This window comes from Phyllobates terribilis, unplaced genomic scaffold, assembly GCF_046119375.1.
Source record: "Phyllobates terribilis strain yellow unplaced genomic scaffold, ASM4611937v1 Scaffold_12__6_contigs__length_324123572, whole genome shotgun sequence".
In the NCBI taxonomy this organism is placed as follows: Eukaryota; Metazoa; Chordata; class Amphibia; order Anura; family Dendrobatidae; genus Phyllobates; species Phyllobates terribilis.
This window is the reverse complement of record NW_027362772.1, coordinates 250,933,898-250,945,910: the sequence shown is the minus strand read 5'-3', so window position 1 is coordinate 250,945,910 and position 12,013 is coordinate 250,933,898. Positions and strand designations below refer to the sequence as shown.

Sequence of the window (12,013 nt, the reverse complement as noted above, 5' to 3'; positions counted from 1 at the left end):
GTCCAACATTGGAAAAAAGGAGAAAGTGTCGGATTGGGAGAGGGGGGGGGGGGGGGGAGTCAAAACTCTGGTTAAACTATTTTAAGTCTTTCCATGTCATGTCAGATGTGCTTTGCATTCTCCAATGTGATTTCTGCAGCAATTAGCATGGTAATGGGGTGGAAATTGTGTGCAGTATCCAGGAAATCATGTGTGAGCATCTCTAATGTTGTGGTTACTGCAGGACAACGTGTGATGGGCTACAGTGGTCCCAGAAGGAATCATTTTGCACCAGTTCAAGTACAACATGAAAATGTTTCCGATTACCTTCAAATTAAAGAAAAAAAATCCTTTACAATTTTAAGCCTCCCTGTAAATACTTTCATTGAACTGGGCTTTTTCTGCAAAAAAATTGGTGTTCTACTTTGTAAGACCCCCGTTACCTCCTTATGTATAGACTATGTGACAAAGTCACTGGCAAAGTACTGGAGGGGAGATATGTATCACTACTGACGTTGTTAGCTTCAGTGATATGAACCTGGAAAAATTCTCCAGCACACAAAGTGCTGAGAGGGGTTAATCGGCCATGTTTGAGGCTAGGTTGATTGAACAGCTGTAGAGTGGGTGGGAGGTTGTTCACCATATCTCAACCCCAGGGTGGAGTCCAGAGGATAAATGCACAGCCTTCTGGCTCATTCATTGTTGGGTGTGTCTGGAGTTGGGAGCTCCAGAGCTGGATGTTTGTGTTAAGGAAAGCTGAACCTTTATATGTTAGTTCCTGAGCGGGCGGATCCTCGCAGCAACACGGACTGTGCTATACCTTATGTTTTGATTTCTCCTTAAGGCCGTGTTTATTTTGCTAACCCTGCACTGGTTTATGGAGTATCTTTAATAAACCAGTGGAAGATTTAAAGAGACAGCATTCCTGTGTCTACCTCTATGTGCAGAGGAGTAAGCCGATCTACCACAGTTGTTATGTACTGTATATTATGAATATTTCCTGTTAGTTTAGCATAAGATGTGACATTCTGAACTATAAGAACTCATTACCTATATTTTATTTATTAGTTGACAAAAAGTTACATTCACAGCAAGACGTTATAAGTGTTCTTCAAGATTCATGGTATCTCCAATATGTACAGTTCCATATGAAAAAAATATCTGAAGGTTAAACTGTTATTTTATAAATCACGACCTTGTCCTCCGACTCGTTGCTGGAAAATACCGTAACACATTCCTGGTTTAGTTTGTTAATAAGACAGTGGCAAATGAGGAATAGCCGAACTCACAAAAAGAACATTTTGTGGGACTTTACCTTTCAATCCAAAAACTAACTCCCTTGAGAATAACAAAATATTTAAAAAAGTAGGCAGTGCTGGTTATTTTTTAGGTAATACAACAAATATATGGCTGGTGAAGTTATTGTTTCAAATGTCTGCGGACACCATTTGCAATATTCAATATGGCCCATTTATGGGATATCACCCCGGTACTGGGTCTATAGGACATTACCGGGGAGCAGAAGTTTTGGCAATCGATATGGAAAAGGATTTCTAATACACCACCAGGTAGTAAAGTTCATTGCTCTTCACTGGGGATTTTAAGGACACTGTAGCAGAGAAGGGTTCATAAGATTCCTACCACTATTCAGTAGAATTTATAAGACACTGTTATATAGTAAGGATTATAAATTATCAGAGACAAGGAGGGTTCCTGTAATATTGGTGTAGAGAAAGACTTCTAGGCACAACCAGTGACTGAGGTTTATAAGACACCACTGGGTAGTAGTGTTCATAGGATACAAAAGGATAGTAAAGTGTATTGAAAAACGCTGTAAAGAGGGGTTTACATGAAAACAATGATAAGAAGTAGGGTTTAAAGGACATTGGTTAGAAGTTGGACACAATAGACTCGGGTCCTTGAGATACCAGTGGAGAGTAAGATGCATGGGACATTTCTGTAGGCTTTAGAAGACATTCATGAGAAGTAGGGTTTGTAGGACATTGGTAAGAAGTAGGACACATCCAGGAATTGTGGCTCGTAGAACATCTCTAGAGAGTAAGATGTAAAGGACACTATAGTTTAGAAGATACTGGTGGGAAGTAGGGTTTGTAGGACATTGGTAAGAAGTAGGACACATTCAGGAATTGTGGCTTATAGAACATCTCTAGAGAGTAAGATGTAAAGGACACTATAGTTTAGAAGATACTGGTGGGAAGTCGGGTTTGTAGAACATTGGTAAGAAGTAGGTCACATCCAGGAATTGTGGCTCATAGGACATCTCTAGAGAGTAAGATGTAAAGGACACTATAGTTTAGAAGATACTGGTGGGAAGTAGAGTTTGTAGAACATTGGTAAGAAGTCGGAAAAAAAACAGGGATTGGGGTTTATAGAACACCTGCTAGGAAGTGGAGTGTATGGGACACTACCATGGACTCGAGTTTAGAGGTCATTGGTGAGAAAGAGGGCTTGTAGGACATTGGTAAAAAAATATTACACAACAAGGAATTGGGGTTCATAGGACATCACTAGAAAGTAAAATGTATTGAACACTACTATACAGTTTAGAAGACACCGGTGAGAAGTAGGGTTTGTAGAACATTGTTAAGGCGTAAGACACAACCTGGGATTTGAGCTTATAGAAAAACGCTAGGAAGTGGGGTGTAAGGGACACTCCCATGAACTCGAGTTTAGAATTCATTGGTGAGAAAGAGGGTTTGAAGAGCTTTTGTAATAAGTAGGACACAACCAGGAATTGAGGCTCATAGGACATCACTAGATCATAAGATATATGGTACACTATTGTAAAGCAGTGTTTAGTAAACACTGGTGGGAAGTATTGTTTGTAGAACATTGGTAAGGAGTAGGACATAACCAGGCATTGCAGTTCCTACAACACTATGGTACATAAGAGTTTAGAAGACATTGATGAGAAGTTGAGTTTGTAGAACATTGGTAAGGAGAAGGACATAACCAGGCATTGCAGTTCCTACAACACTATGGTACATAAGAGTTTAGAAGACATTGATGAGAAGTTGAGTTTGTAGAACATTGGTAAGGAGAAGGACATAACCAGGCATTGCAGTTCCTACAACACTATGGTACATAAGAGTTTAGAAGACATTGATGAGAAGTTGAGTTTGTAGAACATTGGTAAGGAGAAGGACATAACCAGGCATTGCAGTTCCTACAACACTATGGTACATAAGAGTTTAGAAGACATTGATGAGAAGTTGGGTTTGTAGAACATTGGTAAGGAGTAGGACACAACCAGGGATTGAGGTTTATAGAAAGAAGTGGGATTTATGGGACACTACTGGAAAGCAGATTCTAGAAGACATGGTGGAAAGGGTTTACAGTGCACCATAGCTGAATGGAATTTATACGACACTAGTGGGATCATTGTTAAAACACTACTTGAGGGTACACCACATTGAACTAAGTTTTAGAGGACAAAAGTGAGGAATAGTGTTTATAGAACACCCTACAGAATTAACTGTATACGTTCCTTCCACTTTGGACTCCTTACAATTACAAATAATTTGCCATAATTTCTTTAAATCCGAAGTCTCTCCAATAAATCATCAGTCTTTTTCTAGGAGGAAATAATCCTTATCCGTTTCCAGGATTTTCCATTGTTTTCTTTCCAAAACATATTCAACATGGATTTCATGGTGGGCTGTCACATTAACTTGTCTCTTCTTTTTTCTTTATCGGACCTTTTGTAATTCTAGATAAAAGAATGATTGAATTACAAAACAAAATTACTGTTGATTTATAACCTCACAAAAATAGATTGTATTTTCTGTATTTTATTTTGTCCTGTCAGTTTTAACGTTATAAATTGATGTTTTATGCTTTCAGCCTACTATTATGAACCAGCTGAGCAGTAACATGGACTCCTTCGGTCTCATGATGCAAAATTTATAACAGCTCCCCACCACCACCTACTATGTACCATTTATATGATGTCTTGATAAAGTTTCACAGTTTTAAGGTTGAAAGAAGACACATGTCCTTCATGTTCAACCTATAACCTAAAATATTGATTCAGAGGAAGAAAAAATCTCATGAGGCAGATGCCAATTGCTTCAAATTAGGGGAAAAAATTCCTTCTCGATTAGGTTAGTTCCCTGGATCAACGTCCCATCACAGAATCTAATACCTTTAACCTGTAATATTATATTTTTCAGGCCCTCCTTGAATTTTTTTAAGTGAAGCGACCATTAGAACATGCTGTAGCAGTACTATAACCTCACTGTTCGTATAGTAATGTGATGATTATTAATCAATTCCCACATTAGGACGTAAATTAGGGTCCTAAGAAGAAGTCTGCATGTGTGCAAAAGGGCTGAGGAGCTGATCTTCCTCCACATGTGGAGCTGAACTCCGGTTGTGGCTGTTAACCATCTCTAACAGCGGCATTTAAAGAGAATATATCAGCAGTTTTTTGTTATGTAATCTGAGGGCAGCATATTGTAGTGGCTGAGACCCTGATTCCAGCGATGTGTCACTTACTAGGCTGGGTGTTGTCCTTTCAATAAAGTCAGTGTTTTATCAGCAGGGGTTATCACTACAGGACTGGGTATCTCGTGCCTTCTAGTCCTCCTGTTCTGTATAACCACACCCCCACCACTGATTGGCATCTTTCTGCCTATGCAAAGTGTACACAGAAAGCTGCCAATCAGTGGTGTGGTCGGGGTTATACAGAGCTCAGCATTCCAAGATCTGTAGCAGATAAAACAGTCACAACTGCTGCATCCAGTAAACTGAGTGACACATCACTGGAATCAGGGTCTCAGCCCCTACAACATGCTGCTCTCAGATGGGATAGCAAAAACCTGATGACGGATTCTCTTTAAATGGCACTCGCATGTATAGTCTCCCATCAACTCCCTGCCAATGGGTTACAATGGCAGCTGAGGGCCAGCTGAAGACCCTGTCACTGTCATCTCAGTACTCCTGTCACCCTCAAGGACAAACTGTACCCACTAGACCTTAATGGAACTAGTCATGTTATTACAATAAATAAACTGGAAAGTGGGACAATTCTGCAGGACGTACAATATAATGTTCAATTCCGAAAAACAGTCACAGCACCGATCATCTGGGCTTTACAATATTTTTGGTATATTTTTTTTCTTTTTGCAACTCCACTTAAGGCGCCCATACACATTAGATAACTGTCTGCTGATCCTGGTGGTTTGTATGGGATCACCCAACTTTTATTGTGTATATGACATGAAAGGTCGGAGAAAGAAGGATTTAGCATGTCGGAGTCTGACAGCAGCTTATTCCGCTCTCCACATTCTCTCAAAAATATGCAAACTTAGTGCAATGGGAGATAACAGTCACCCAAAACGATAATTTGGCTGAAAGCTATCCGACATGTCTAGCCAACTTTAGTTTGTAAGTTGCCTTCTCATCTGAGTGACCATTTGAGGACATATAGTGAATCAGTTACAGAAAGTGTCTACCATAAGTGACATGGTGTCACTATCTTGGCTGATTGGACCTGGTCCATTTCTCTTAAAGATGACCTGTCACTTCACATGAACATGTCATCTCTTATCTGGTGTAAATGCCGCTGTTCTCCTGAATCCGGTGTTGCTCTTCTTTTGTTCCTGCGCCTCTCCGTTCCTGAGATACGGCCTCCTCTTCCCTGTATAGAAATCTGGTCTTGTTACCCAAGTGGGTGTGATCTATAACTTTTCTCTGTGGGCTTTTTCTTAAGGACCACACCCAGTTGGCTACAAAGACTAGACTGATATATAGAGAAGAGAAGGTCATCTTTTATCTGGTGAAAAATGCCTCTGTTCTTCTGAATCTGGCAATGTTTTTCTCTTGTTTCTATGCCTCTCCAATCCTGAGATATGACCTTCTCTTTCCTATATAGAAATCTAGTCTTGTTAGCCAAGTGGGTGTGATCTATAACTTTTCTCTGTGTTTTTTTTCTTAAGGACCACACCCAGTTGGCTACAAAGACTAAATTGATATACAGAGAAGAGGAGGTCATCTTTTATCTGGTGTAAATGCCTCTGTTCTTCTGAATCCGGCGATGTTTTTCTTTTGTTCCTGCGCCTCTCCGTTCCTGAGATACGGCCTTCTCTTTCCGGTATAGAAATCTAGTCTTGTTAGCCAAGTGGGTGTGATCTATAACTTTTCTCTGTGGGCGTGTTCTTGAAGATCACATTCAATTGGTGAAAAAGATATACGATATATTTACAGGGAAAAGGAGGCCGTATCTCAGGAACGGAGAGGCGCAGGAACAAAAGAAGAACATCAGCGGATGCAGGAGAACAGCGGCTTTTACACCAGGTTAAAAATATAGATTTATCGTAAAAGACTGAGTTTTGGAGTCAGTTGGATGATTCTCTCTGACCAATAGGAGAGAAGAGTTTGCTGATTTACAGTTTCCAGTAGGGTAACAGCCACTGATCGAGAGCTAGAGGGAAATTATTTGGCGATATTAATGCAGCCATTAGTGTCATTAGGGCTTCTAAGATGTCTCGGTGGCAGATTCTCTTCAATGTTTCCTCTGTTGTAAGTCATAAAAATACCAGACGTTACTTCAGAGCCACGTGATGGTGTCTAATGATGATAATAATTAATGGATTAATATGTTAAAATTTATTTACAAAATGTTAAAATGAAGAAAAAACAAAAAAAAAACATGATAGGTATAAAACATGAGGGCTATAATAAGTGATGTCCTATCATTGTGCACGGCTGGGATGAGGACATCTGGAGACGCCGCTGACTAGGATGGATATTACACATACTCTCTGGTTGTTCCTGATGGTTGGGATTGTCTGTAGTATTGTTGTCCTCTTCTATCTTCATTGGGACATGAACAGCAAAGGAAGGATCCTCCCAGCATGGTGAGACTGGCCGCTGCCCACCCCACGAACAACGCTGAGCCAAACTCATACCTGTAATACAAGAATTGGTTCATAGTGAGGACATTGCAGGCTTGTGCCGATAACTCATTTTGACAATATGGTCAAGATTTGGTGCTTTTCTAAAAATCCGAACAGTGTTGACCATATGTAACTCCACTAACTGCTGATAAAATGGATGACAAGCCCAGGGGGATGGGGATGACTCGGGTAACCAGGCCTTTAGCCTGGCCTTGGGGATGTCGCGGTGGTCGGCTCCCGGGCCCGTACCCTGGGTTCACTCTTTAAAAAGGGGCTAATAGATTTCTTAGTTTTATGAAAGTGGCTTCACTGAGAATCACCAGCGCTGCGCAGTCCACTGAGGCCGATGATAAGGCAGCTCGATGGTATAGCTCCCCACAGGTGGAGCTGGGCCTCAGGGCAGCGTACGGAAAGGGGAATGCAGGACAGGTGAGACCCAGCCGAGTCTGAGCAAGAACAGGGACAGACACGATAATCACTTCAGTACCTTTAACTGATGGAAATTCAGGCACGTCCCGGAGCACTGTAGGGTGAAGGGTGCATGTCAGGATCCTCCCCAATGAGCGGGTGTAGGGCCTGCTGTTTCTTGCCTCTGCGTAGTAAGTTTCTGACCTGTCTGGAGCTACACCTAACTTTGTCTCTGTCCTGCGCTGGCTGACCTTGTGGTAGCGCCTTTCCTTGGAGTACACGCTCCTCAGCTTGCGGGGCCTATGTGTCTCCCGGCTCTGTTACATATCAGCACTTTAGCTATCCTGGGACTTGTAGTTCTCCAGAGATTCCGGTTATGCCTTACTGGGTCGTAGAGATCCCGGTAAGCTTCGGACCCGGTGTCCGGTAAATGCTTAAGGTGAGCTGGTTAAGCTCCTCTGCCCCCTATGTACTAACTCTCCACTCGCCTTCGGCCTACTCGGGCCCTCACTAGGCTATACACACTAACGGCAGCTTGCCGCGCTTCACCGATCTTATGGCGCCGGCACACCTTAAGCTCCCTATTCTGAGCTACAACTGAGTCTAGACTGGACTTACCTCTGCAAACAAACTTCTGCAGGAACCGAACTGAGAACCCTGTCCCTCTCTGACTGTGAGCAGGAACTCTGTTCTGGCTAGACTTGGCTCTCTGTCGACTCCAGACTGAACTGCCTGGCTCCACCTTCCCTATTTATATCCCTAACGGGCTCCCTCTGCTGGTCTGAGGTGGAAGGTGGAGATGTGTGAATGTTTATGGGGGCCTCTTGTGGAGGAATCCATCAATGAACTCTTCCAGGATCTGTGATACCAAGCGCAGCTGGGCGTCACATTGCCCCCTAGCAAAGCTGAGCAGTCCCGGGCTGAAGTACATTTTAAAACAACAACAATAGGAAACATGAACAATCTTCCCTTTATGGGAGGCACCAAGCTTAAACGTTGCATAACAATATAAACAAATACAAAGCGTCCTCAGAATTCAAGTCTCTTGCAGTGAGGTTCCCAGACAGGATGTCTATCTCACAGGGTAGAGTACTTGGTGGTTTGAGGGACCTGTCCCAAACCCTCAACGTAGGCCCTGGGGTGGCTGCAGGGCATGAAGATCCCGAGTTGGACCTCCATAGAGCCACTCCAGACAGGTTTTTCTTCTGAGGTTACCTAGAAGGGGCACTCCAGGGAGCGCAATTATATACAAAAGCAGTTTTTGGGCTGCACATAGTCCTCAGCCACAGAGTTCTTAGATAAACAATAAAGGAAATCATTAGGTAAAACACAAAGTATTATGCATGAAAATACACAATAATACAGTACAATAATACAGTTTAATACCCCAGGGGTAACTATCTACACTTGTCAGAATTTAGCTATTTTACTCAGTGTATCTGACAGGGGATTTACCTCTCGTGCTACGTGTTGATCTGCGTAGTGCGGTGGTTTGTGTGGTAACAGAGTCTGTATTGTCAGTTACCCTACCAGTTCTACGTGTGACTAAGTTGTAAAACTGCCTTAACCTCTCTCTGGGACTGGCAAGTTCACCATTGGCTGGGCCCTCTTGCTCTGCTCCTACCGGGGATCCTTCGTCCGGGGATACTTCTTGAGCTGGCTCTTCTGCAGCACTTACAGGTTCAACTTGCTGTGGTGGGTTTTCTGGCTGTTCGAAGAATTGGAGTGTTGGAATGATTACTGCTCCTCCTATTTGAGGCCAATCTGCCGGGAAATCTTCTAGGTCAGTGTGTATCACTGCTTCTTCAGGTTCTTCTGGGATTGTGAGAGGCACTTCTTCCTGGGGTTTCAGTAAATCTGGACACAATTTAAGGTGGTCCCTGGACACTGTTGCAGTCGTCCTTCCTCCATCTCGACTGATTATGCAAGTCTTCTTGTTATCAAATCTTGATGGTAACACAGTGTACTGTTCTTTTTTCCACTGGTCATCAAGTTTGTGGTTTAGTCTTTTCCTTTTTAATACTGTTTCACCAGGTGTGAAGGGTTCTGCGGGCGCGTTTTTGTTGTAGTGCGCCTCCTGCTTTTCTCTCACCTGAGTGAGACTGTCCTCGACACAGGCTTGTACTCTTCTGTTCTGCTCTTGTCTGGTCATGTCCCAGTCCTCAGTGGTCATATCAGCTTCAGGCTCAACAACACCAAGCTCCAGATCCATGGGCAGCTTTCCTGGCCTTGCCCGCATGAGGTATGCCGGAGTGCAATTGGTGGAACTTACTGGTATATGATTGTACAGATCCACTAGGTCAGGTAGTAGGTCTGGCCACTGATTTCTCTCCTCAAGTGGTATGGTCTTTAACAGGTCGATGATGATGTTGTTCATCTTTTCGCAGAGACCGTTGGTTTGTGGGTGGTACGGTGTAGTTCTTATCTTTTTACAACCGTACAAATGGCAGAACTCCTTGAACAACTCAGCCTCAAAGGCCGGGCCTTGGTCCGTCAGCACCTGCTCAGGGTAACCATGGGGTCTACAGAAATACGCTTGGAACGTCTTTGCTGCTGTCTCTGCAGTCAGGTCTTTGACAGGGGCGACCACCAGGAAACATGAGTAGTGATCCACCATGGTCAGAGCATAAGAGTACCCTGACCTGTTGGGGGACAGCTTGACATGGTCCAGGGCCACGATCTCCAGGGGTCGAGTCGTCTTGATGAGTTGCAGGGGTGCCTTCTGGCTGCTGTAGTCCTTTCTTCTAAGGCCACAGGGTCCACAGTCCCGGCACCACCTCTCAATGGAGCTACGCATTCCTACCCAGTAGAATCGACACTTCAGAAGAGTCTCTAGCTTTTTCCAGCCAAAGTGCCCCGCCTGATCGTGGTAAGCTTCTAATACCATCTGGATGTCTGTCTTCGGGAACACTATCTGCCATACCATCTCATGGGTTTTTGGATTGACGCACAGTACAGACCAAAAGTTTGGACACACTTTCTCATTTAAAGATTTTTCTGTATTTTCATGACTATGAAAACTGTACATTCACACTGAAGGCATCAAAACTATAAATTAACACATGTGGAATTATATACTTAACAAAAAAGTGTGAAACAACTGAAAATTTGTCTTATATTCTATGTTCTTCAAAGTAGCCACTTTTTGCTTTGATGACTGCTTTGCACACTCTTGGCATTCTCTTGATGAGCTTCAAGAGGTAGTCACCGGAAATGGTCTTCCAACAATCTTGAAGGAGTTCTCAGAGTTGCTTAGCACTTGTTGGCCCTTTTGCCGTCACTCTGCGGTCCAGCTCACCCCAAACCATCTTGATTGGGTTCAGGTCTGGTGACTGTGGAGGCCAAGTCATCTGGCGTAGCACCCCATCACTCTCCTTCTTGGTCAAATAGCCCTTACACAACCTGGAGGTGTGTTTGGGGTCATTGTCCTGTTGAAAAATAAATGATTTGGAGCTGGTGGACGTAGGTCGTCCATGGACCAGAAACTCTTGTAGAGGACGTCAGGCATGATGGTTACCTGAGATCCTGTGCCCAGCAGAGCGTGCGTCGGGATCGCGTCTAACTCAATGGACAGGAAAGGTCTTCCTCCGACGAACCTGTTGTACCAGTCTGATGGGCCTGGTGAGTTAACTCCTGGGTGTCTGCCCTCGGACCCAGGCTTTTCTCGTTTAAAGGACAATTCTGGGCGGTGTGTCCTGTATTGCGGCAGCGGTAGCAGGTAGGGTCCTTCTGTGGACGGCGCTGGTCACTGATCCTCGTTGAGGGTTGTGTTGGCCTCCTCCTCCTTCGCATCCAGGGGACATCCTCAGGGCTATCGGCTAACAGGATTTTCCCTCCTTCCTCGGGCTCCGTCCGCAGCTGCAGGGCACTCAGCACAGTGGTCAGGGTTTTGCTCAACTGACGCACTTCAGAGCGCAGACTGTCCAGTTCTCTAGGGGACATTGCTGGAACCTTAGCTTCAGCAGCCACTGGGGAAAAGGTAGGTGTAGCAGGTACTGGGGTAGCCCCACCCTGGTAACATTGGATGGCATTTGTTTCCAGGGGCTGCAGTCCTTTTATAGCCATGTCCTTGAGATTATCAAAAGTGGCATCTGGATGATCCAGGGACCACCAACGCACAGTCCTGCTCTCGTCTGGAGACCTCAGTCCCCGGACAAACTGGTCCTTCAGCATTTTATTCTCATTTTCTATGCTGGTTGGACTAACCTGTTTCAGAGCCCGCAGGGCCCCCTGTAGACGCCAGGCGTAGTCCCGAACATTGTCCTCTGGTTGTTGAGAACAGTTGTAGAACCTCATCCGGAGATCCGCCTCAGTAAGATCCTCAAAGACAGTCTGTAGCTTTTGAAAGATTGCAGACACTGACTGCTGGTCTGCGGCCGACCATGTTTCCACTTCCCGTTCCGCAACACCGGTTAGTTGTCCCAATACAACAGCGGCTCTTTGTTTGCCTGTCATAGAGTACATGTCTAAGATACCGCATATCTTCCGTTTGAATCCAGACAGGGTATCTGGTTTGCTGTTGTACTGGGGGAGCCACTTTGCTCCAGGATTGTACGGTAGAGTTATGGGAATGACAGGAGTTACAGGCGCTGCTGGTGGAGCGGCCGCCTCGGCCTGCCCGGCGTCGGGCGCGGGTTGAACATCAGGGACGTTGGCCGGTATCCCGGCGTTGTGCTGTTCGTCGGACATTCTGGCACCCCCCTAGC

General features: G+C 44.4%; 1 protein-coding gene across 1 annotated transcript in view; it reads right to left on the bottom strand.

Moving 5' to 3' along the window:
* Positions 1–1,019: 1,019 nt before the first annotated feature.
* Positions 1,020–12,013, bottom strand: part of CLDN19 (claudin 19) — a 67,330-nt gene continuing 56,336 nt past the window's right edge. The window contains exons 4-5 of the mRNA XM_073656815.1: positions 6,762–6,911; positions 1,020–3,709 (exon numbers count right to left, since the gene is read on the bottom strand). Coding sequence (XP_073512916.1) covers positions 3,667–3,709; positions 6,762–6,911 — 193 coding nt within the window. The 3' untranslated portion in view covers positions 1,020–3,666. The remainder of the gene's footprint in view (positions 3,710–6,761; positions 6,912–12,013) is intronic.